General features: G+C 45.8%; 1 protein-coding gene across 1 annotated transcript in view; it reads left to right on the forward strand.

Moving 5' to 3' along the window:
• The first annotated feature begins 3,637 nt into the window (after window positions 1-3,637).
• VPS52 (VPS52 subunit of GARP complex) overlaps window positions 3,638-26,733 on the forward strand; it is a 65,080-nt gene continuing 41,984 nt past the window's right edge. The window contains exons 1-6 of the mRNA XM_082263687.1: window positions 3,638-3,777; window positions 8,285-8,357; window positions 13,398-13,450; window positions 18,340-18,415; window positions 25,467-25,534; window positions 26,340-26,515. Of these exons, the coding sequence (XP_082119813.1) occupies window positions 3,769-3,777; window positions 8,285-8,357; window positions 13,398-13,450; window positions 18,340-18,415; window positions 25,467-25,534; window positions 26,340-26,515 (455 nt within the window). The 5' untranslated portion in view covers window positions 3,638-3,768. The remainder of the gene's footprint in view (window positions 3,778-8,284; window positions 8,358-13,397; window positions 13,451-18,339; window positions 18,416-25,466; window positions 25,535-26,339; window positions 26,516-26,733) is intronic.

Genomic DNA, 26,733 nt, shown 5'->3' on the forward strand with positions numbered 1-26,733 from the left:
GTTCTAAATCCAGCTTGTTCAATAAAGCTATGACAAAAAAAAAAAAAAAAAAAAAAAGGGGAAACTGGTTTCTATGCAGAGCTGCATTGGATTTCTCACTCTCCAATTTTAGTAACGCTACCCAAATGGCTCTCTAGTACCTCTCCTATCTGATTTTATATTGGAATAAATTATCTTTACTATTCTCATGGTGTGACACTTCTATTGCAGATCCATTTGCATTACAAACCCAAGAAAACCCAGGAAAAGTTTGATGTGTAGAAGCTGCCAGCCTGGAAGACACCTTGTATGTACCAATACTAATGGACTATTTCCAGGAATCATTGGATAAAATTGTGGAGAAGTCACAGCACTGCTCAGGGCTCTTTGCTTGACATTCAGGAATATTTGTACTCAATCATATACAGCAGGGGTCTTCAGATGGCCCTTGGGGTGCTATTTATCCCCCCCCATATGAGACACCTTCCCGCCCAACAAGGGGGGGCATACTTCCCGCCCAACAAGGGGGCATACATCCCATCTAAATACCACAGAAAGGTTACTGTTTACTCCCACTGATGCCAGAAAAATGATATTCCCAATGGTCAGTCTGGACCCCTAAGGTCTGAAGCACAGTAAAGTGGCCCTTTGTTTAGAAAGTTTGGAGCCCCCTGATTTACAGGTAACCCTCCAGCAGTCTCTTCCCATATGTATCACTTATTACAGTCTCTTGTTTGGCAGTCTCTGAAAACTGTTTCAGGTAAAACCTCTGCAGGCTGAAATCAGAGGACTATAATACAGAGGTGCCATGGGTCAGGTGACCAGTAAGGGTGGCAGTATAGTGGGCCATGGGCCAGGTGACCAGTAAGAGTGGCAGTAAAGTGGGCCATGGGCCAGGTGACCAGTAAGGGTGGCAGTATAGTGGGCCATGGGCCAGGTGACCAGTAAGGGTGGCAGTATAGTGGGCCATAGGTCAGGTGACCAGTAAGGGTGGCAGTATAGTGGGCCATGGGCCAGGTGACCAGTAAGGGTGGCAGTATAGTGGGCCATAGGTCAGGTGACCAGTAAGGGTGGCAGTATAGTGGGCCATAGGTCAGGTGACCAGTAAGGGTGGCAGTATAGTGGGCCATAGGTCAGGTGACCAGTAAGGGTGGCAGTATAGTGGGCCATAGGTCAGGTGACCAGTAAGGGTGGCAGTATAGTGGGCCATAGGTCAGGTGACCAGTAAGGGTGGCAGTATAGTGGGCCATAGGTCAGGTGACCATAAGAGTGGCAGTATAGTGGGCCATAGGTCAGGTGACCATAAGAGTGGCAGTAGATTGGACAATAGGTCAGGTGACCAGTAAGGGTGGCAGTAGATTGGACAATAGGTCAGGTGACCAGTAAGGGTAGCAGTATAGTGGGCCATGGGTCAGGTGTACAGTAAGGGTGGCAGTATAGTGGGCCATGGGTCAGGTGTACAGTAAGGGTGGCAGTATAGTGGGCCATGGGTCAGGTGTACAGTAAGGGTGGCAGTAGATTGGACAATAGGTCAGGTGACCAGTAAGGGTGGCAGTATATTAGGCCATGGGTCAGATAACCAGTAAGGGTGGCAGTACAGTGGGCCATGGGTCAGATGACCAGTAAGGGTGGCAGTATAGTGGGCCATGGGTCAGGTGTACAGTAAGGGTGGCAGTATAGTTATAGCTATGGGTCAGGTGACCAGTAAGGGTGGCAGTATAGCGGGCCATAGGTCAGGTGACCAGTAAGGGTGGCAGTATAGTTATAGCCATGGGTCAGGTGACCAGTAAGGGTGGTAGTACAGCGGGCCACAAGTCAGGTGTCCAGTAAGGGTGGCAGTACAGCGGGCCACAAGTCAGGTGTCCAGTAAGGGTGGCAGTACAGCGGGCCACAAGTCAGGTGACCAGTAAGGGTGGCAGTATAGTTATAGCTATGGGTCAGGGTTACTGTTTAGGAATAGTTGCCATGGAAGAGGCTATGAGTTGGGCACAGATATAGGAGGGTCACAAGTCAGTAGCATTATGGGTCAGGTTGAGGGTACAGATAGAGGGTTGCAATGCAGTAGCACCATGGGCATAGAGGTGTGTGGGGCAAGGCATGCATAGAGTCCGGTATACAGGCTGCAATGCAGTAGCTCCATGGGTCAGGGGTACAGGAATGGAGGGTTATAATGCAGTAGCTCTACAGGTTGGGGTACATAGAGTATATAGTAGTACCATTGGTTACGGTACAGGTATGGGGGGGGGGGGTGCAATGTAGTAGCACCATGGGTTGTGGTACATAGTAGTAGCACCATGGGTTGTGGTACATAGTAGCACCATGGGTTGGGGTACAGGTATGGGGGGATGCACTGTAGTAGCACCATGGGTTACAGCCAGGTATGGGAGGGGTGCAATGTAGTAGCACCATGGGTTATGGTACAATGTAGTAGCACCATGGGTTGGGGGGTAGAAGTATGGAGAGTATAATGTAGTAGTACCATGGTTGGGGTAGAGGAATGGAGAGTATAATGTAGTAGTACCATGGGTTATGGTACAATGTAGTAGTACCATGGGTTGGGGTAGAGGAATGGAGAGTATAATGTAGTAGCACCATGGGTTGGGGGGTAGAAGTATGTAGAGTATAATGTAGTAGCACCATGGGTTGGGGGGTAGAAGTATGGAGAGTATAATGTAGTAGCACCATGGGTTGGGGGGTAGAAGTATGTAGAGTATAATGTAGTAGCACCATGGGTTGGGGGGTAGAAGTATGTAGAGTATAATGTAGTAGCACCATGGGTTGGGGGGTAGAAGTATGTAGAGTATAATGTAGTAGCACCATGGGTTGGGGGGTAGAAGTATGTAGAGTATAATGTAGTAGCACCATGGGTTGGGGGGTAGAAGTATGTAGAGTATAATGTAGTAGCACCATGGGTTGGGGGGTAGAAGTATGTAGAGTATAATGTAGTAGCACCATGGGTTGGGGGGTAGAAGTATGGAGAGTATAATGTAGTAGCACCATGGGTTGGGGGGTAGAAGTATGTAGAGTATAATGTAGTAGCACCATGGGTTGGGGGGTAGAAGTATGGAGAGTATAATGTAGTAGCACCATGGGTTGGGGGTTAGAAGTATGGAGAGTATAATGTAGTAGCACCATGGGTTGGGGGGTAGAAGTATGGAGAGTATAATGTAGTAGCACCATGGGTTGGGGGGTAGAGGAATGAGAGTATAATGTAGTAGCACCATGGGAAGTATAGAGATAAGAAGTAATGATAGAGATGTCAGCACATATACTGTAGCGTTGTACATCTCCCACTCTGTGATGTGTCACCTTCCAGGACTGTCCTATCAGAGGGGGGTTCTGGGAGATCCCATGGACAGGCGGGGGGCTCCGTACAACACTCGGGCTCAGTCCCGGCCTGTACGGAATATACAGAAGGCCCAGAACCCCTCTAGGACTGATTACCCCCCGTACACCATACCGACTCCCCCGATATCCCTCCAGACCCCCTCAGCAGGATCCCCCGAACACACAAACACCCCCACGGCGGCCCGCACACAATCCCCGGTCTCGGATGGCGGCGGATAGCCGGTTCCCCCCTTCTATTTCCCGCAATCTCACTCACCATGGCTGCAGCTGCAGGGAAAGAGAGAGGAAAAGGAAGTGACGTCAGTCACCTTTATTCTGAGCCTGCCCCCTGACCTCACTACCGCCACGGGCGGGGGATTCTGGGGGCTGTAGTCCAGAACCCGGAAGTCGGGGCGGAAGCTGAGTGGCTGATGTGTCTGGGGGACCAGAGAGGTGTCAGAGATGTCTGAGGTGAGGGGGATGGGGGGGAATACCTGATGCTTGTGTCCTGGTAATACGGTGCAGCCCTGTGTGTGCTCTGCTGCCTGTGCATCCCATGTGTTGTGTCCTGTCTTCCTGATTTATGTCCAGCAAAAACTCACTTTGTAGTTCTGGATGGACACAGACAGGCTGTGATATCTCCTGCCTTCTTCTATCCCTGTATACATGCAGCAATGAGGTCCCCACCACCAAGTCTCACTCCTTCTGCTGCATCCCCTGTAAGGTGCCATAGGTCAGAGGGAGAAGCTCTTTAGGTAGGCAGAGCTGGGAGTGTAGGGAAGGATATCACACCATAGAAGTGCTGGAGCTTCCGGGGTCAGATTTAGATGGACTGCCCCACCTTCCCCACCCACCCACCTTCCGTCACATCGCTCCTACCAACCCTCTTCACAATTGGACATTTAAAAAATGAGGGACCCTTTCCAGACTCTCACATAGGCAACTACTTGCACCCCAGAGAGCCTTGAGGTACTCTACAGTGCCTGTGTTACTGCGCTTCATCAGGGGGTCGGCTACAAGAACCAGGAGGAGGCAGCCAGATCCTGATGATGTCATAGAAGAATATGGCGGCTCATGTTCATCATCAGGGGGACGGCTACAAGAACCAGGAAGAGACAACCATCTCCTAGTACTGTCATAGAAGAAGATGGTGGCTCATGCATGTCATGGGGGGGTTGGCTACAAGAAAAGAAGGAAGAGACAACCAACTCCTGGTGATGTCATAGAAGAAGATGATGGCGACTCATGTGCATCATAAGGGGGATGGCTACAAGAACCAGGAAGAGACAGCCAGCTCGTAGTGATGTCATCGAAGAAGATGGTGGCTCATGAATGTCATCAGGGGTGCAGCTACAAGAACCAGGAAGAGACTGCCAGTTCCTAGTGATGTCATAGAAGAAGATGGATGCGCATATCCATCATCAGAGGGCAAATACAAGAACCAGGAAGAGACAGCCAGCTCCTAGTGATGTCATAGAAGAAGATGGATGCGCATATCCATCATCAGAGGGCAACTACAACAACCAGGAAGAGACAGCCAGCTCCTAGTGATGTCACAGAAGAAAATGGCGGCTCATGTTCATCATCAGGGGGCCGTCTACAAGAGCTAGGAAGAGACAGCCAGCTCCTGGTACTGTTATAGAAGAAGATGGCAGCTCATGTATGTCATCGGGGGGGGTTGGCTACAAAAAAACAGGAAGAGACAGCCAACTATTGGTGATGTCATGGAAGAAGATAAAGGTTCATGTTCATCATCAGGAGGCTGGCTACAAGAACCAGGAAGAGACAGCCATCTCCTAGTGATGTCATCGAAGAAGATGGTGGCTCATGAATGTCATCAGGGGTGCAGCTACAAGAACCAGGAAGAGAGAGCCAGCTCCTAGTGATGTCACAGAAGAAGATGGCGGCTCATGTTCATCATCAGGGGGCCAGATACAAGAACCAGGAAGAGACAGCCAACTCCTAGTGATGTCACAGAAGAAGATGATGGCTCATGAATCACACTCACCTTCCCTGCGATCCCCCGCAGTCCTCCCCCGCCATCCTCCCTGTCATCTTTGCACTCTCTTCCCGCTCTGTGCTCTACAGATGCCGACACCTGCCTTTCGGTTCCCTTCCCTGCGAGCTTTGCAGCGCAGGGGGGGTGGAACCAGTGGCAAATTCAAAAATGTAAATACACCAAATGAGATGATAGAAAGCTGTGATCCTAACGGGTTACACTGTATCATCCCATTTCACCACAGGATTTCACCTGGTGACTTTTCCAGTGCCCTGCCTGTGCTTTTCCAGTTCTTTGTGCCTGGAAAATAGAGAACGACCATGGCGTCCAAAAAGCGTTCTTTTTGCGCAAAAGCGCTTTTAGACGAACTGGAAAACAGCGACAGCGAAACGGAATTACTTGAAGAACTGAACGATAGCGACTGGTGGGAAAATTCGTCATCCGGTACGGAAAGTGACGACAGCGATGATTCTGATGTCTCTTTCTGGCACATAGATTGTGGAATTTGGGAAGTATATCAAATGATTCTTCAGAATTTCCAATGGAGCGATGTGCCAGAAAGAGACATCAGAATCCTCGCTGTCCTCACTTTCCGTACCTGATGATGAATTTTCCCACGAATCGCTATCGCTCAGTTCTTCAAGTAACTCAGTTTCGCTGTCGCTGTTTTCCAGTTCGTCTGAAAGTGCTTTTGCACTGTGGTGAAATGGCATGATACAGTGTAATCCGTTAGGATCACAGCTTTGTATCATCTCATTTGGTGTATTTACATTTTTGAAATTGCCACCGGTTCCATCCCCCCTGCGTCGTAATGCTCACAGGGAAGGGAACCGGAGGACAGGTGCCAGCAGCGGCCGAGCACACAGGCTGAAGAACGGCAGGGGATCGCAGGGGAAGGTGAGTTTTAAAATATAAAACAACAGATTTCCATCCAAAACAATGTGAAATACCGCTTTTTGCACAGAAATCCTGACATAATCAGACAGCCAGGGAGATTAACCACTTAAGCCCCGGAGGATTTTCCTGCTAAAAGACCAGGGGGTATTTTGCGATTCGGCACTGCGTGACTTTAACGGACAATTGCGCGGTCGTGCGATGATGTACCTAAACGAATTTGACGTCCTTTTTTTCCCACAAACAGAGCTTTCTTTTGGTGGTATTTGATCACCTGTGTGATTTTTTGATCACGCGCTATAAACAAAAAAAGAGCGACAATTTAGCAAAAATAACAATATTTTTCACATTTTTTTATATGAAATTCCCCAAAAAAAAATGTAAAAATCAAAATTTTTAACATTTTCGGCCAATTTGTTTTATGCTACCTATGTTTGGTAAAAAAAATCGCAAAAAGCGTATTTTTATTGGTTTGCGCAAAAGTTATCGCATTTACTAACAAAGGGAAAGATTTTTGTCATTTTTGTTGGTTTTTTTTTTAACGTGTAATGGCGGTGATCTGCGATTTTTTTTGCGGTACTGCGACATTGCGGCGGACAGATCGGACCCTTGACTGACATTTTTGACACTTTTGGGGTTACCAGTGACATTTCTACAGTAATCAGTGCTATACATATGCACTGTTACTGTAAAAATACACTGGTAGTGAAGGGGTTAACTTTATTTGGGAGGGAGGGGCTGTGTGTGTCCCTAGGGGCGTGCTTTCTACTGTGATTGGCTGTGGCTTGAGCTGTAAGGACACTGATCAACGGATCTACATAGTAGATCCGTGTGATCAGTGTCTTTACACCGAGGAGAATGACAGGTGGCTTGTTTACACAAGCTGCCTGACATTCTCCCTCTCCCCCGACGATCGCCGAGTGACCGGCGGACATCGGGTCCGCTGGTCACATGCGCGGGGGGGGTCCGTGACCGCGCGGGAGCGCGCTCGCTCCCCAGACCCTCCCAGGCTAGTGACGTTAATTAACGTCACTCTGCCTGGCAGGGGCTGACAGCCGCAGTAAATCTACTTGCGGCGGTCGGCAAGCGGTTAAACACACTAACAAACTGAAGCCAAATTCTGGCTAATAATTTATTTTCAGTAAACATTTTTTTCCCTTTTGGGATAAAGGTCATACATAAATAAAAGCTGATAGTTGTAAGCACCCCTGTCAGTGTTAAATGGTTTGTCTCAATCTATGCAACTGCTACATCTGCAAGAGAGTTTGTTCTTTTGAAAAGACTTGCTGGCTGCATCATCACAAATAAACAAGGATTTCCTAGAACACATACCAGTCAGCCTGCAAAAAAAGAAAAATTTACCCTGTCTAACAATTCATAGTTTAAGGCCCCTTTCACACTAGTGCGACTTGTCCCGCGATTTTGGACCGCAAAATCACATGACAAGTAGTTTTCCCTAATTTTCAATGAGCCCCATTCATATCAGTGCGTTTTGAAGTTGTACCGACTTCAAAGTAGTTCCTGCACTACTTTGGCACGATTTTAATGCGTTTTGAGGTATATAGCCCTGAGCCATTGCTCAAAATCGCGGTAAAATCGCGTCGCATAAGTGTGAAAAGGGCCTTAATGTAATTTGTTAGACGGGGGTCAATTTGTTTTTTTTTTTTTTTTTAGCAGGCTGGCTAGTAAGTGTTCTAGGAAATCCATGTTTGTTTGTGATGTGCATTGCCCTTCCATGTGCACTTTGCTGCAAAGGCCAGTTATAGGTTGGGGTTGTTGCCACTTTTTGTACTGGAAGGATCACCAGGTAAAAATAGAGGAGAGGAAGCCTAAAAAAGTAAACAAATGCAGCCATCACATCTATGAATTGGTAATCTGCAATATAATATAATATTTGGTTTTAGGTTTATTATTAGTTTAATCATTACTGGTGATAATCGTGCATTGAAGGGGAGCCCAATCAGCAATCTCTGACTATTCTCCCAGAGTGCTGTAATTTGTACTCAGTGCAGTGTTTTTATAGAAGTGTAGTACAGTGAGTGTGATATTCGTATAATTATTCCTATTGTATATCCTTTATTGCAGATGGATGACCTAACCCTGAACCTCGGGGACCTGGACCTCACCTCCGATGACATTACTCTGGACACAGTCAGCAGTAAATATTTGATTTCTTAGTCTTTCCTACTTCTATCTGCCCCTTATCATGTATATGTGAAATAATGGGGAATAAGAAGTCGGCAAATTGTTTTTTCAGGGCTGATACCGATTTTCCAGCCACCCTTCAGGCTATTAGGTGCCGATATTCTGCACATATAAAGCGGAGTTCCACTCAAAAGTGGAACTTCCGCTTATCTGTCTCCTCCCCCCCCCCCTCCGGTGCCACATTTGTGGGTACCTTTTATTGACAGGTACCCTATCCCCACTTCTGTCGAAGCTTGCAGCTGTGGGATACTACAGAAGTTCGGCCCCCTCCTCCTTCCTCTGCTTCCAGGCCAGTAACTGAGCGCAGCGCGCATGCGCAGTAGGGACTCGGCCCTGAAGCAAGGCTTCACTGCCGGGTTCCCTTTCTGTCAATGGCAGCGGCAGCATCTGATAGCCGATGGAAACTTCGGCTGCGGTGCAGGCATTGTTAGATTCCAGGACAGGTAAGTGTCCTAATATTAAAAATCAGCAGCTACAGTATGTGTACAGTATGTGTACAGGATGTGTAGCTGCCAACTTTTAATTTTTGGAGGGGGAGGCCGGAACACCGCTTTAAAGTTTTTATTTTTACTCTGTCCTTTTAAAAATATTTTTTTGATCACTTTTAGCGCCGGTTCACATTACCGCGACGCTACTTGCAGGGGCGACCTCCGAGATCGCGGTGCGAGCAGCGCGCCGCGACCTCGGAGCGGCCGCCACGGACTTCATAACATTGAAGTCTACGGCGGTCGCCTCCTGGTCGCCCCAAAGAAGCTCCGGACCCTTTTTCTAGGTCGGAGCGACTTGTGTCGCTCCTATTAGAACGGGTCCGCAGCTTCCCTATGGGAGGCGACCTGTGAGGCGACCAGGTCGCCTCACAGGTCGCCCCAGTGTGAACCGGCACTTATTGCTGTCACAAGGAATGTAAACATCCCTTGTGACAGTAATAGGCAGTGACAGGTACTCTTTATGGAGGGATCTTTAAGACCCCAAACCCCTCCTCTGCACGTGAAAGCATTTAAAACGCCAAGTTTGGCTATTTTGAATACTGTTATTTTTTTTAAATCTGGCGCATTTAAGGCTTCAGTAACCGGAAGGGATGTCATGGCTACTACATCGGAGACTTGATCAGAGCCGATTCCGGCTTTTTTCGGGTCTTCGGCCAGCCGGCGTATGTCCCGGCTGGTCGCTCAGGTCTCCCGCTAGGACGGGAGACCCGGGCAGAGCAGGGGGAGGGGGGGATGTCCCCTCCCGCTGCTTGTAATAACAGCCGAGCGGCTGCTTAGCCGCATCGGTTTTAATTACAAGAAAGCCGACTGCCGGCTCTAAAAAACAGTACCGGGGTGATGCCTCTAGCTGCAGGCATCTCTCTGGTACATCCACTTGAAGCATTATCGGTCATATTGGCAAGTTTATGGCCGATGCTTCAAAAAACGTGAATATCGGCCCAGCGATAATCGGTCGATCCCTAATAAGAAGGAGGCGGACACAGAAAAGAGGACCATGCAGACAAGCTGCTTTCTCTGTATACAGACTCCTTTCCTAACCCCGGATATCAGAGATCACACAAAGGTCACTCTTCTTTCTACCCGTTTCTAGCCACTTGCTGACCATGCGCTGTACATATACTGTGACAGTGTGCGCAGAGTGATGTACAGTATATATATACGTGATTCTGCTCTTACCGGCGCGCCCCGCTTCTGCTGTGATTAGTCCCAGCACGACCTGATCAGTGGCTACCAGCCAATGGATTTCCACTTGCACCCCCTGATCTGCCAGGAGACAGACTGGTCTGCTTATGTAAACAATACAGAGCTGCGTTCTGTCTGCAGTAATGTGCTACATTTTGTTTCCCTGCAAAGCAGGGAATAAAAACCAGCAAATCCCTTAGTGAATGCACCATATAGTACACACAAAAACACTGGTTAGGCACACATTTAACCCTTTGATTGCCCTACATGTCTAACCCCTTCACAGCCAGTGTCATTAGTACAGTGACAGTGCATATTTTTAGCACTGATCACTGTATTAGTGTCACTAGTTCCCACAAAGTGTAAAAAGTTTCAGTTAGTGTCAGACTGCCCGCCGCAATATCACAGTCCTGCTATAAGTTGCTGATCGCTGCTATTACTAGTATAAAAATAAATAAATAAAAAATTCCAGTATATATCCCATAGTTTGTAGACGCGATAACTTTTGCACAAACCAATCAATATACACTTATTGGGAATTCTTGAACCAAACATATGTATCAGATTACATATTGGCCTAAAATGATGAAGAAATGTGATTTAAAAAAAAAAATCAAAGGAACGAGAGTAGAAAAAATTTAGGCAGAATGACACAACTAAAGGCAGCTGCTTGAACATAAAATACAGTAAAGACTGTGAAGCTGCCACCTTTAAAGTAAAAACTGGAATTTATCATTCCAAAGATATAAAAAAAGGAAGGTAAGGTGCTAACACTCATACAGCTGCAAGAAAAAGTATGTGAACCCTTTGGAATGATATGGATTTCTGCACAAATTGGTGATAAAATGTGATCTGATCATCATCTAAGTCACAACAATAGACAATCACAGTCTGCTTAAACTAATAACACACAAAGAATGAAATGTTGCCATGTTTTTATTGAACACACCATGTAAACATTCACAGTGCAGGTGGAAAAAGTATGTGAACCCTTGGATTTAATAACTGGTTGAACCTCCTTTGGCAGCAATAACTTCAACCCAACGTTTCCTGTAGTTGCAGATCAGACGTTTACAACGGTCAGGAGTTATTCTTGACCATTCCGCTTTACAGAACTGTTTCAGTTCAGCAATATTCTTGGGATGTCTGGTGTGAATCGCTTTCTTGAGGTCATGCCACAGCATCTCAATCGGGTTGAGGTCAGGACTCTGACTGGGCCGCTTCAGAAGGCGAATTTTCTTCTGTTTAAGCCATTCTGTTGTTGATTTTCTTCTATGCTTTGGGTCATTGTCCTGTTGCAACACCCATCTTCTGTTGAGCGTCAGCTGGTAGACAGATGGCCTTAAGTTCCCCTGCAAAATGTCTTGATAAACTTGGGAATTCATTCTTCCTTAGATGGTAGCAATCCGTCCAGGCCCTGACGCAGCAAAGCAGCCTCAAACCATGATGCCCCCACCACCATACTTCACAGTTGCGATGAGGTTTTGATGTTGGTGTGCTGTGCCTCTTTTTCGCCACACATAGTGTTGTGTGTTTCTTCCAAACAACTCAACTTTGGTTTCATCTGTCCACAGAATATTTTGCCAGTACTGCTGTGGAACATCCAGGTGCTCTTGTGCAAACTGTAAACATGCAGCAATGTTTTGTTTGGACAGCAGTGGCTTCCTCTGTGGTTTCCTCCCATGAAATCCATTCTTGTTTAGTGTTTTACATATTGTAGATTCGCCTAACAGGGATGTTAGAATTTGCCAGTGACTTTTGTAAGTCTTTAGCTGACACTCTAGGATTCTTCTTCACCTCATGGAGCAGTCTGCTCTGTGCTCTTGTAGTCATCTTTACAGGACGGCCACTCCTAGGGAGAGTAGCAGCAGTGCTGAACTTTCTCCATCTATAGACAATTTGTCTTACCGTGGACTGATGAACAGCTTTTATAACCCTTTCCAGGTTTATGCAAGTCAACAATTCTTAATCGTAGGTCTTCTGAGAGCTCTTTTGTGTGAGGCATCATTCACATCAGGCAATGCTTCTTGTGAAAAGCAAACACAGAACTGGTGTGTGTTTTTTAGAGGGCAGGGCAGCTGTAACCAACACCTCCAATCTCATCTCATTGATTGGACTCCAGTTGGCTGACATCTCAGTCCAATTAGCCCTTGGAGATGTCATTAGTCTAGGGCAGTAATGGCGAACCTTGGCACTCCAGATGTTTTGGAACTATATTTCCCATGATGCTCATCTACACTGCAGAGTGCATGAGCATCATGGAAAATGTAGTTCCAAAACATCTGGGGTGCCAAGGTTCGCAATCACTGGTCTAGGGGTTCACATACTTTTTCCACCTGCACTGTGAATGTTTACATGGTGTGTTCAATAAAAACATGGCAACATTTCATTCTTTGTGTGTTATTAGTTTAAGCAGACTGTAAGTGTCTATTGTTGTGACTTAGATGATGATTAGATCACATCTTATTACCAATTTGTGCAGAAATCCATATCATTCCAAAGGGTTCACATACTTTTTCTTGCAGCTGTATATGCTAAACCTTACTGCAATTAAAAGTGAAACAGGCGCCCAATTTTGCCGTAATTTTTTAACATGATTTTAGTGCACTTTAGACTGGACTTGAAGCAATCCCTGTGTATTCTTTAGGTCTATGGACCTCAAAACTCATCAAAGTCGGACCAAAGTAGTGCAGGGACTACTTTGAAGTCACTGTGACTTGAAGTCACACAGATATGAATGGTACTCATTGGAAATCATGGGGTATGACTTGTCATGCGACTTTGCAGTCCCAAGTCGCAGGACAAGTCACACAAATGTGAAAGGGGCCTAAATGTCCTTTTTGTGTGAAGTAATAATAAAAGAAGCCTGTAAACATGCGATGAAAACCGCCACCATGCATTAAAATCCTTAGTGTGCGCTTAAAAAAATCTTGCAGCTGGGCCACCAGAAATCACCAGACTGTGAAATGTTCACTCACCATCAATCCAGCGAACTTTATATTACTAAACTATATAAACGCATTGGGTTATCTCCTCCGAATCGATCACACCATACATTTGCAGATCTTCAAACTCCCCTGAATTCTTCAATTTGTACTCCAGAGACACCATAGCATCAAACCTTAAAAGTACTCATAGTGTTGTATTTATTGAGCCAAGGTATATAAAAACGTATAAAATATATATAAGTAGATAAACTTCATCTTTCAACAGGCCCATTCCACTTCCTGCCACCCTTCCCATTGGTTCTTTCTATGTCTCATCTCTCCATCTTCTGTCTGTCCTCCTCTGATTGCCCTCTGACTTTGTCTCTCTCTCTTCAGTTCACATTCAGGAGAATTTGGAAGATGCTCTTGTCCAGGAAGCTTTAAAGACGGTGAGTGTGTAACAGAAAGGAAAGGAGCATTGGTACGCTGGTGCTGTGGTAGCGTACTCGGCTACCTCTGGGGGCGCCCCGGGTTCGATTCCTGGCCAATGCACCAAAAAAAAAAGGAAAGAAAGGAAAGGCATGCTGAAAACAAATATAGCAGAACAGTGCCCTGCAGCCAAATATATTTTGAGGCATAAATCCATCAAAACATCTTTTAATACAGTTAGGAAAGGATTGAACACCAGTGCCCAATGTCACTGGGACAGAATGTTCCTGAGGAATCTTGCTAATGGTGAAGCAGAGAGTAATAAAAACCTTACAGAGGATCTAACCCCACATTATCCATAGAGGGAGCTCGATAATAAGCAACTACGGTAACCCTTTCTGTATTGCTTCTCGGCCTTTTGGCTAAGATCAAGTGTAGTATCTGTTCTTTTTAGTGATCCAGCGGGGGAGCTGTGCTGTTAGCTGACCTTACCAAGGTTGGGTGGCGGCTATGCAAACCTGCTGGAGGAAGAGGGGGCTTGGAAGGTTAGTACCGGCTGGAACAGAAACCAGGGCGCTCACAGGCAGTTGAGGCATGGGAGTAATTCCCCCGGGAAAGCTGGAAGAGCCCATTACCTCCTGATTTGAACGATCTACCTTGTCAGGCCAGGGGCCGGGAGGGAAGAAGGTCCGTGGTGTCTGTGCCCCCTGGGAGTGGTCGCCCTAGGGTTGCTCTTAGTAAAACTTGGCTGTGGGACCCTACGGTGTGAAATAGCACATGGTTACAGTCACCAAATGCTTTTCTTTCTGCACTGTGCCTTTTAGGGCCTGGCCTTTTGGCTAAGTCCGGGGGCAATTTTTGCCTACCAGGCCTCAGGGCCTATTCCAATACACATTCAGCACAGCCACTTTTTTACTTTATTTTTCCCCCCAGGTTTTGTCACTTTTGTGTGTGTTTTTCTCATGGATGAAGGGTGTGAGTCCTTGGGCTTACCCTGATGTCTAGGGGGAGGATGTGTGGCCCTCAGGTTCCTCCCTCCCCTGCTTCTGGGGGGGGGTCTCTCTTTGGGAGAGTCCCTCGACCAAGTATTCGGGGTCCCCTTCGGCTGGTCTAGAAGAACGGGGTCTGCCAGGCCTTCTGGCTAGGCAGACCATGTAAACCTTTGTCCCTGTCAGGAGCCTTGCATCCTGGGGGGATCAGGGTAAAGGTCCTACCCCTTCGGGGTCTGGACTAAAAGCACACCCTTAAGTGCACTTTTTAGTGTTTGTTCACATGCACGTTTTTTGTACACTTACAGTTTTTTTCGTTCTAGGTTTTTGCACAACCACGGACTTTAAAAAGTAAAAAACCCTTTCTGTATTGCTTCTCTGCCTTTTGGCTAAGATCAAGTGTAGTATCTATTTTGATAAGTTTTCGGAGGGGAGATTGCTGGAGCCCTTATATGGATGGGGGCGCTGGTCAGTATCCCATCTGATGTAATCTGGTAAGGAATGGGATCGTGGTGGGAGGGCCTTTTTCCTCCTGGGTTGAATTTGGCCTTGTTGGCAATGCTTGTCCTCAGTTGTAAGCTGTCCAGATTCTGATGCCTCCTGGTAGGAATGGAGAGGCACTTCTCTGGCGGAAGGCCGGGCTCTGAAAGAAGCTCGTAGTGTATGTGCCCCTGGGGTTGCCATATACTCACTGTTTATGAGATTCACTCTGAGTTTATTGGCACCAAAGTCAATACACTATACACCCTTTTTTCTCACCTGCCTCTGGGGCTGGGCCTTTTGGCCAGGACCAGAGGAATTTTTTATTCCTGGTCGAAAGGCCTGCCATAGTATTTCACTATGGCACTAATCACTTCTCCACTTCCCTTTCCCCACTTTATTTGTGTGTTTGTCACTTTTTTTTTTTTTCTTTGTTGGCGGTACCCTTTAGTCATGGCTTGATTAGTAGGGTGTGGGTCCTTGGGCATGCCCTGAAAGTCTTGGGAGGGGGTGGATATGGCCTTCTGGCTTAGTTTTCCCTCTCTCATGGGGTCTCCCTTCGGGGGGGAGCTCCACCTAGTACTAGGGGTTGGTCTGTTTTGGCAGACCTCCCAGAGAACAGGGTCCACCTGGTTTCGGCTAGGTGGATCAGTGGATCAGTGAGTACCTCAGTCCCCTGAAAGGGAACCTTTCACCCCCCCCCCCCCCCGGGGGATCAGCGTAAAGGCTCTCCCTCTTCGGAGGAGGTCCTTGTGTTTGCCCTGTGAACTTTTTTGTGTTCTCTTTTGTGTGTGCACTTTTTTTTTTTTGCACCGGGTGTTAGGATGAGTGTGTTTCACACACCACGGAAAAAAGTTCCTTTCTGTATCGCTTCTCAGCCTTTTGGCTACGCTTCTCAGCCTTTTGGCTAAGCTCAAGTGTAGTATCTGTGCTTATGAGTGTCCAGTAGGGGTGCTATGCTGTCATTCTGGCTTGACCTTAGCTGGAGGGGCTGGTTATGTACCTCTGATGAAGTGATAGGGGCTTGGAAGGCTAGTACCGCCTGCACCAGAAACTGAGGCGCCCGCAGGCTGTCGGGGGGCCAGGCGTAATTCCCCCGGGAAAACTGGAAAAGCCCAGTTCCTCCTTGTTTGAGTGGATCTACCTTGTCTGGCTATGGGCTGGGAAGGCATAGAATCCAAAGTGTCTGTGCCCCCTCGGAGTGACCACCCTAGGGGTGTTCTTCGTAAAACTTGGGTGTAGGACCTCACTGTGTGAAAAGGCACATGGTCACAGTCACTAAAACTTTTTCTGCACTGCCCCTATTAGGGCTGGGCCTTTTGGCTAAGTCCAGGACAATTTTTGTCTTCCGTGCCTCAGGGCCCGGCCAGTGCACATTGCACGGCCACTATTTTTTTTCCCTCCACTGTTTGTCACTCTTTCACTTTTGTGTGTGTTTTCTTCTCAAGATAAAGGGTTTAAGTCCTCGGGCTTGCTCTAACGTCTAGGGGGAGGATGCGTGGCCCTTCATTTCGTTCCTCCCCTGCATCCTGGGGGGGTCTCTCTTTGGGAGAGCCCCTCGACCTTGTATTCGATGGTCAGCTTAGGCTGACCTAGAAGAACAGTGTCTGGCTAGGCAGACCATTGGAACCCTATGTCCCTGTCTATGCGTCCGGGGATCAGAGAGCGGTCCTACCCCTTTGGGGGATGAATGAAGCACACCCTTCAGTGGACTTTTTTGTGTGTTTCACATGAACATTTTTTGTACACTTAAAGGTTTTTCCTATGTTAGGTTTTTGTACCATCTCAGATTAACAAAAAAACTCCTTTTATCTGTCTAAATCTGGCTTAAAGTGGAGTTCCGGCCACAAAATCGACATAATCGATTTTGTGGCCATCCGCTTGCTTTTCGTCACCTGAAAAGGAATTGGATAGTTACGATTTTTTTCTTTTTTTTTTACTTACCTTGTATTGTAGAAAAAGATACTCACCTTTCTTCCACTTCCTCCCTCGGCGGCCGTGGCCCACGCCGTCACTTCCGGTTTGTAATGATTCCTGGGAGCTGAACGTCATCGCTCCCAGGAATCAATGCGCCGGCACTGGCCCCACTCGTCACTTCCGGTGTGGCGCCGCATTCCCTGCCAAGCAGCTTCTGAGCATGCCCAGAAGCTGTGGAGGAATGCGGCGCCGCACCGGAAGTGACGAGCGGGGCCGGTGCAGGCGCATTCTGGGAGAAGAGGACACGGAAGAGGATGCAGAAGACGATCGCGCTGGCTTCAGCTGCCCACATCCGAGATGGCAACGCTGGAGAAGAAATTTTAAAGGTGAGTATTTCTTCTTGCAGGTAAGTGCGATCTGGGACAGATCAGAGGCTAGCCATTGTGGAATGTACTAGCCCTGACTGTCCCAGGGGTATTTTTATTGAAATTTTTTTTCATGGCCGGAACTCCGCTTTAAGTGCTGGTCGGTCGACCAAGTGTGTAAGAAGGGCCTGTTACACCTGCCCTTCTTTGTGGTCTCAACTGGATGAAACCAATAAAAAATGGTATAAAAAAAAAGGGGGTAAGAGTACGTACTTACCCCAGGTAAGCAAAGCTAAGGGTCAACAACCCAAGTTGACACCTTCATATTTTGCATCAAAATGTCCATTTTAGTCCTTACTACTAAAATCTAGTATTTCTCTTATTTTTTTTTTTAAGCTATCATTCTATATGTGTCTTTGTTTAGGCAGACAGGCGCCATTCATGCCTGAACTGCTCCTAAGCCAGAGCTTCCCTGCAGATTTGGACAGAAGAAGGGTTACATAGGCTGCTTATTATCAAGCTGTATCCACAATGGAACTTACAGTGAGTAGGGTTGCACCGATACCAAATTTTTACAGCCGATACCGAGTACCGATACCTTTGCTGCGCGTCTTGAGCCCATACAAAATGAATGGGCTCAAATTGCTCTGCAAAGCGTTGCTTGCGATTTGAACAAGAATGCGGTGTATATCCTGTCTGAATCACATGCAGTTTCCCCACCCCCTCCTGTGTGAACCCAGGCTGAAATCACTATGACGAGCATGCGATTCAGACAGGAATCCCACCGCATTCCTGTTCAAATCACATGTGATTCTTCTTTGCAGTGCAGTTTGAGCCTATTTATTTTGTATGGGCTCAAATCGCACCGCAAAGGTATTGGTTTAGGTTACTCGTGAAAATACTCGGCACTGGTATCGGTGCAACCCTAACAGTGAGTAAAAATCTCCTGTTTTTCATTGCTGCCTGCATTCTCACTATAGAGATTGCCCCTTACTTCCTGTTTTGGTGACCACTGTTACTGAGACAGGAAATGAGAGTTTATGTTCCCCCAGTGCTGACAAAGCCATAAATCTAAATCTGTCACTGTATCTAAAAGCATGTTTTGCTTTGAGTTCCACTTTACCTACATATTTCTTTTTTTTTTAATATCTTCCGCAGGGTGTGGATCTCAGACAATACTCCAAACAGGTGGAGCTGGAGCTGCAGCAGATCGAACATGTGTCTATCAAAGACTGTATCCTTCCAGCACTGGCCAGGATGCCCCTCATCCCATTAAAGGGTTCTGAATTAAGCACTTGAAGAAAATTACTTAGAACCCCCAATTATTGAATATATATATATTTTTTTAGCAGAGGCCCTAGAGACTAAAATTGTGGTTGTTGCATTTTTTTTGTCGCACTGTATTTGTGCAGCGTTTTTTTAAATGCCATTTTTTTTTGTTAAAAAATAAAAGATGGTGTTACGCCGAAAATAGATACCGAACATGTCACACTTTAAAATTGCGCATGCTCGGGGAATGGTGACAAACTATGATACTTAAAAATCTCCATAGGTGGTACAGGTTTAGAGTTACAGAGGAGGTCTTGCGCTAGAATTCTTGCTCTCACTATAACGTTCGTGGCGATACCTCACATGTGTGGTGCGAACACCGTTTACATATCTGTACATGACCTATGTATGCGTTCGCTTCTGCGCGCAAGCACCGGGGGTGGGGACATTTTAAAAAAATGTTTTTTATCACTTTTATTCCTATCGCAACAAATGTAAACATCCCTTGTGATAGAAGTAAGGGATGGCAGGTCCTCTTCATTGAGACAACTGGGGTCTCTTCTCTACCCTGGAACGCTTAAGATCAATAAAAAAAAAATAAAACATTGATCTCTTGCTTTATAAAAAAAAAAGGAAGTGTTTATTTTACATCTGCCTAACCAGGAAGTGATATCATGACATAGTTTCTGGCCTCCTAGACCATAGAGACGGCCGGGGACAGCTCTGTGATAATCTGGCAGCACAGCCAGATGGGCTTATCAGCCCCTAGGATTGTTAAAAAAATAAAAAACATTGCCGGTGTTCTAAAATTTAGTCGGACCCGTGAAAATTCCGGACCCTCGTCACTTTTAGGGGACGCTCCGTCACCCCCAGCTGCTGCGAGCCCCGGTGCGCATGCGCACAAGGCATTTTCAAGGTCCGATGAAATTCTAAGACTTACGAACAGCTGACTGAGAGGAGGAGGGGCTGAGGTGGGACGCACACACCGCTGCGGGATAATGTTACAACACCGCCGCGTCATCGAGCAAGGAACATGTTGCAGAGCTGACTTAGAGGAGGCGGGAAGGAAGTGAATACTCATACTAAATAGTAATGATAAAAAATGTTTAGTATTATTATTTTTTTTATCATTACTATTTAGTATGAGTATTCACTTCCTTCCCGCCTCCTCTAAGTCAGCTCTGCAACATGTTCCTTGCTCGATGACGCGGCGGTGTTGTAACATTATCCCGCAGCGGTGTGTGCGTCCCACCTCAGCCCCTCCTCCTCTCAGTCAGCTGTTCGTAAGTCTTAGAATTTCATCGGACCTTGAAAATGCCTTGTGCGCATGCGCACCGGGGTTTGCAGCAGCTGGTGGTGACGGAGCGTCCCCGGAAGTGACGAGGGTCCGGAATTTTCACGGGTCCGACTAAATTTTAGAACACCTGCTATAAAAAAACAAAGAATTATCAGGGTTATGGCATACAGCTGCATGTAAATAATTTGGCATCAAGTGGTTAAGCAATGTATTCTTTATGAACCTTTAATTTTTATTTAACTTCCACTGCTCAGATTGTAATGGGAACAAGTGCTGTGTGCACAGGAATCCCTGTGGGATTTAACAGGTTTTTTATTCTGTGAAAGTTCTTTTTTAAACTTTATAAATAAAGAGTAACCCCTGTCTGGGGAGGCTCAAACTCACCAGTGGTCCAGGTGACCATTGTCACTGGCATAGCAAGTGATGGGAAATTGGAAAATTTTGAGTTGTCCCCAAAACAAGTGGTGAGGGGAAACCTTCCAATGGGGACACCTATTCCAGTGACAAGCTTCCTGTTGCATCCCCAGAACAGCAATTGAAGGGAAGTGTTTCCAACTGAACAAAAATAGCAGAAAATACACTGTGGGGGGTTTAAGACTTCCTTACTCTATCCAAAATTAAAAAAAGCGTTGAACCTACATAGACTTTAAAGCCAGACTCATTTCTTTATTTTTGGATTTAGTGGGCAAAGCCCCTTTCACATGGGCTTTCCGATCAGGTCCGCCTGTCAGTTTTTTCAGGCAGACCTGATCAGATGCTCCATGTACCTCTATGGAGCAGCAGATGTCAGTGGTGACATGTCCTCTGACACCCGCTGCTATCCAATCCAATCCTGTCTGTGAAATCCAGATGGATGGTAAACCCATTTTCCATCTGTCTGGAGGATTGGATTGGATGAAAAGGGACAGGCAGTCCGTTTTCATCCGGTCTCCCATAGAGGAGAGCGGGGATATGACGGCTCCATCTCTGCAAAGTAAGCAGAGACGGACCTGTCATTCGCCTGCTCAGCGGAGATCGGCGGATCGATCCCCGCTGAGCAAAACTGAGTCCGCCAGGAGGAAAGCCCATGTGAAAGGACCCAAAGAGTTCTACCTTTTTATCACTCACTTCACCTAGGGATGTCTGCCTTTCCTTCCTGTCCCTGTGATAGGGGAACAGGCAGTAAGGGGCACAGGGGTTAACAGACAAGGTCTTAGCCTTTCTTTATTCTACTAAAAAAGCGTTTTTTGTTTTTTTTTCAATCACTTGCTGTCCTAGTGATAGGTGGGGGCACAGGAAGTAAGGGAGAATCTCCCAAGTGGGGGTCACAGACAGCTGTAAAAACTTGACAGTTCTGAACTTTCCCCCGTCTATCCACATCTAAATAATAAATAAAATGGTGCCTAGAGTCAGTGAAGGTTTTATGTTTTGTGGAACATAGTGGGGATATTTAATAAAAATGGTGCACTCAGAATCTGGTGCAGATGTTCATGGTAGCCAATCGCCTTCTAACTTCAGCTTGTTCAATTAAAGCAGAACGTCACTGTCTCAATCAGCATTAGTTATTTTTAATCCTTATGCCGCTAAATAGATAGGAAAGTATATTATATTTACTTGTTTTAAACTTTTTTTTACATTTCTTTAGTTACTTCCTGGTTTTTATGCCTAGCCAAATTATGTCATACATCCCAGCTGTCTTCAGGAGGGGAGGGAGGGTTCTAAGCTCAGCCTAAGCTAAGGGCAATTGGATTCCAGGAAGTAAATGGTACATGAATCATCTGCCCTTACTCAAGATGGCCACTGCCAGAAATGCCAGGGGGGTGTTTTTCAAAATGATTTATCAGCAAAATAAAGCATGGAGACGTGGATGGATGGGGGAGTTTTCTTTGAATATTAAAAACTAATTAAATAGCATTTTTGGTTTGTGGTGCTCAGATGCAGTGCAGTGGAAGCTGATTGGTTTCTATGCAGAGGTGCACCAGATTTTGCACTCTCCAGTTTTAGAAAATAACCACCAGTGAGTCTTATGACTCCTCTCAACATCTCTTGCACCCCCTACAGCTCTCTCCAAATTAAAATGGTTGTGGTAGGCTGAATGTTGTGTGGAGTGCTGCTCGGGCACAGTGAATGGGAATGGAGTGCTGCTCGGGCACAGTGCCACATCCCAAAATATTTTATGAGAAAGAAAGCATGGGGTCTCCCATAGAGATTTTTTAGGCATGGTACCAACCAGATATGGTAAAGTAGGTAGTAGCAGTATAAAATCAATACATTTCATTAGAAAATAAGTATAAACAACATTTTAAAAAGGTGAAACATTCCCCGGACAGACTGTAAAAACATGTAAGAAATATAGTTACAAATCCAGTATAGGGTGGGATAATTGTTGAATATGCTCTTGATTCTAGAACTTGAGAATGGTCGTGTGCTGCAAGAAACCAATCTGGTTTATAGTAAACATACATCCCGACATGTTTTGAATGTTTAAATAATTTCTTCTTCAAGGGAAAAAGAAGGTGATTTTGACGCGATTTTGAAAGCAATGGCTATGGCTATATACCTCCAAAATGCATTAAAATCGTGCCAAAGTAGTGCAGGAACTACTTTGAAGTTGGTGCGACTTCAAAACGCACTGATATGAATGGGGCTCATTGAAAATAATGGAAAACGACTTGTCATGCGATTTTGCGGTCCAAAATCGCGGGACAAGTCGCACTAGTGTGAAAGGGGCCTTACTGTATCAAAAATGTTTCATCTTTTTTTTAAATGTTGTTTATACTTATTTTCTTAAAAAAATGTATTGATTTTATACTGCTACTACCTACTTAACCGCTTGCCGACCGCCGCAAGTACATATACTGCGGCGGTCAGCCCCTCACAGGCAGAGTGACGTATCGGTACGACACTAGCCTGTGAGGCTCTGGGGACCCGATGTCCGCCGGTCACTCTGCGATCGTCGGGGGAGAGGGAGAAAGGCAGGCGGCTAGTGTAAACAAGCCGCCTGTCATTCTCCCCTGTGTAGAAACACTGATCATACGGTTCTACTATGTAGGACCGTTGATCATTGTTCCTACAGCTCAAGCCACAGCCAATCACAGTTAGAATCACGCCCCTAGGGATACACACAGCCCCTCCCTCTCAAATAAAGTTAACCCCTTCACTGCCAGTGTAATTTTACAGTAACAGTACATATATATAGCACTGATTACTGTAGAAATGTCACTGGTAACCCCAAAAGTGTCAAAAATGTCAGTCAAGGGTCCGATCTGTCCGCTTGCAATGTCGCAGTCCCGCAAAAAAAATCGCAGATCGCCGCCATTACTGGTTAAAAAAAAAAAATTACTTTCCCTTAGTTAGTAAACGCAATAACTTTTGCGCAAACCAATCAAAATACGCTTTTTGCGATTTTTTTTTTTTTTACCAAACATATGTAGCATAAAACAAATTGGCCTAAAATGTTAAAATTTTGATTTTTACATTTTTTTTTTGGGAATTTCATATAAGAAAATGTGAAAAATATTGTTATTTTTGCAAAATTGACGCTCTTTTTTTGTTTATAGCGCAAAAAGTAAAAATCGCACAGGTGATCAAATACCACCAAAAGAAAGCTCTGTTTGTGGGAAAAAAAGGACGTCAAATTCGTTTAGGTACAGCGTCGCACGACCGCGCAATTGTGCGTTAAAATCACTCAGTGCCGAATCGCAAAATTGGCCCTGGTCAGGAAGGGGGTAAGATCTTCCGGGGCTTGAGTGGTTAAATAATTTCTTCTTCAGGGGAAAATAAGTGAAGGTAGAGCAGTCTCCTTACTGTATCAAAAATGTTTCATCTTTTTTAAATGTTGTTTATACTTATTTTCTTAACAAAATGTATTGATTGTATACTGCTACTACCTACTTACTTTACCATATCTGGTTGGTACCGTGCCTACAAAATCCTTATGTGGGCCCCCCATGCTTTCTTTCTCGCTCTCTCCAAATTATGACTAGAAGAGCAATAATATTTTTTTTAAAAATTACAACAGTTTCTAAATGTTGAGGCTTGGTGATGCCCCTTTACTCTTTTGTCTTAGGCATTGGTTTATGGCCACCGATATGGTAAATGCAGCTTTGAAGTACAGATTATGGCTGGCCTTTGGCATAGTTGTGCATTGCGGCAAGAACTCCCCCTGTACCGTATTTTCCGGCGTATAAGACGACTTTTGAACCTCAAAAAAAAATCCCCCAAAAATGGGGGGGTGTCGTCTTATATGCCAACTATGAAAGTAGTAGGTAATTAAGTGTAATCTAGGTACCGTAAGTACCATAAATGTATTCTCTTATAACTCTCCAAGGTATTGTAAGTAAAAGTATTACCGGTATATGTATAATCTTCTCAAGGCGCTGGCTGGGTATGTACTGTAACTTTGGCTACGTAGTATACCGCGCTGAGCCAATCACAGTGAGCGATGTATTCTATTATTGAATGCAAAGCCTGCTCGGATTGGCGGAGTCAGAGAGGCGGGATTATGTTACTCTCTTTGACTCCGCCAATCCGAGCAGGCTTTGCATTTAATAATAGAATACATCGCTCACTGTGATTGGCTCAACGCAGTATACTGTATGTAACTGAAGCTACGATACATACGGTATACCGGTACAGGATTCCCGCACAGCCAGTGCCTTGAGAGATTATACATCTACCGGTAATACTTACTTACAATACCTTGGAGATTTATAAGAGAATACATTTACAGTACCTTGCAGATGTATAGGGCACAGACAGCCAGCGCTTTCATAGATTACACGGAGTTCCACCCATTTTTAATACGTTGGATTACATAGATTTATGTAATCCCCTTTAAAACGACTTTTACCAATGGAAACTTTTTTTTTTTTTGCTAGTAAATACCTTATTTTCTTGTTTATTCCTCCTCTCCTCACTTCCGGGTCCGAACAGCGATGACGTCATTCGGAGATTCGCAGTGTGTGCTGGGATGTATTCCATGCCAGAAATCTCGCAGTATTACCCAGGAGCTGAGCTGTACTGTGTGTATTGAGGCCGTGACCTGCCCCGCCTCCTCTCAGTGAGTTGAACTGTATGCATTGAATTCAGCCGGTGCTCTGCCCCGCCTCCTCTCAGTGAGCGAGGACTGAAAGCATTATATCCTCGCTGAGCTCACTGAGAGGAGGCGGGGCGGAAGCGGGGCAGAGCACGGGCTGCAAACAATGCATACAGTACAACTCACTGAGAGGAGGCGGGGCAGATCACGGCCTCTATACACACAGTACAGCTCAGCTCCTGGGTAATACTGCAAGATTTCTGGCATGGAATACATCCCAGCACACACTGCGAATCGCCGAATGACGTCATCGCCGATCGGACCCGGAAGTGAGGAGAGGAGGAAAAAACAAGAAAATAAGGTATTTACTAGCAAAAAAAAAAAGTTTCCATTGGTAAAAGTCGTTTTAAAGGGGATTACATACATCTAAAGTTACTAAAATGGGTGGAACTCCACTTTAATTACCTTTGGGATTTTTATACTCGGCGTATATGGTGTTGCCTTGCTTTGCTTCGGAAGGGGGTAAGTCTTATACGGCGAGTATAGCCCAAAACCTACGTTTTAACTTGAAAAGTAGGGGGGTCGTCTTATACGCCGGAAAATGCGGTACATACCATTTTATTTGCACAATCAGAAACACCCATTTTTCATCCTCTGTAGCTGATTGCTCCACAGATGTGCATATTCCTCAATGCACTGCAGATATAGAACAGAGTCAGAACATTGCTTCTCTCCACAATCAAATTATCGCCTGTGATGCCATCCTAGAGGTAAGCTCACATCTCATAGGCTCTGTAGGATTTACCCTCCCTGTATAAGAATTACAAAAGGAGACACTAGTGCACAGCTGCCCTCGCATAATAACGTTTTAATTGGACATTGGACAACATTTCTAACAGATACACTCACATGTTTCAAGAAGATAACAGGCACATACAACGATTGGTTCCCTTTCTTCCTCTCTCCCCCAGGTGGCCCCTTCAAATGCTATGGAGCTCGATCGGCTCTCATGAAATGCCTGATGACCCGAATCCTCCTCGCTATGGCCCCAGCGTTCACAGCCCAGTGCGCCTGCATCCGGACCAGCCGGCTGGTCGCCACTGCGCATGGGCGCCGCGGCCCTGCCAGAAGGCTATAGATGGAAGGGGAGTATGGAATGGGATGACGTAGCACCCTTGCTAGGTTGCTATGACAGCGCATTTCAGAGGGGGAACCTCCTTCCTTAGGTCACGCCCACACTATTCCCTAACCTCCTTTCATTTGAATTGACCCCGCCTATGCCTCTCTGCTTAAAGGGGCCATACCAGGAGGAATTTAATCATAATGAAAGGGGGAATGAGGGGCTGAAATGCAACCTTACAACCTTTACCCTCCCTGTGTCTGCACTCTCCTGCCTGGCAGAAGGTCACTCAAACGATATGCGATACCTTTTGCTCTGACATATAAGCTCTGAAGGGATGGAAAAGGACTGTATTTCCTTTGCCAGGCCACCTGATTCCAGTCGTCATTTTTTAATATTGCACCATTTTCCTTTGCCCTGTGTATGTGAATGTCGCTGTTTTTTTGTCTTTGCAGAGAATGGGCCAGATGCTGGGTGGGTTCCAGTCGGACCTGAGTTCTATCAGCTCAGAGATCCACTCGTTGCAGGAGATGTCTCTGGCCATGAACATCAAGCTGAAAAACCGTCAGACCGTCAGGAGCGAGCTGAGCGAACTGGTGGATGAACTGATCATTCCTAACAACATGATAAAGTAAGAAAAGGAGAGGTTACATAGTTACATAGTTAGGTTAAAAAAAGACACAAGTCCATTTGGCTCAACCAATAAAAAAGGAAAAAAACAGTAAAGAAAATCCAACCATAAAATCCCATATACACAAAGCTATACCCGCAGTTGATCCATAGGAAGGCGAAAAAAACGCCAGCAAAGCATGATCCAATTTGCTAGGGAGAGAAAATTCCTTCCTGATC

This window comes from Pelophylax lessonae (assembly GCF_965119305.1).
Source record: "Pelophylax lessonae genome assembly, chromosome: 7".
Taxonomy (NCBI): domain Eukaryota; kingdom Metazoa; phylum Chordata; class Amphibia; order Anura; family Ranidae; genus Pelophylax; species Pelophylax lessonae.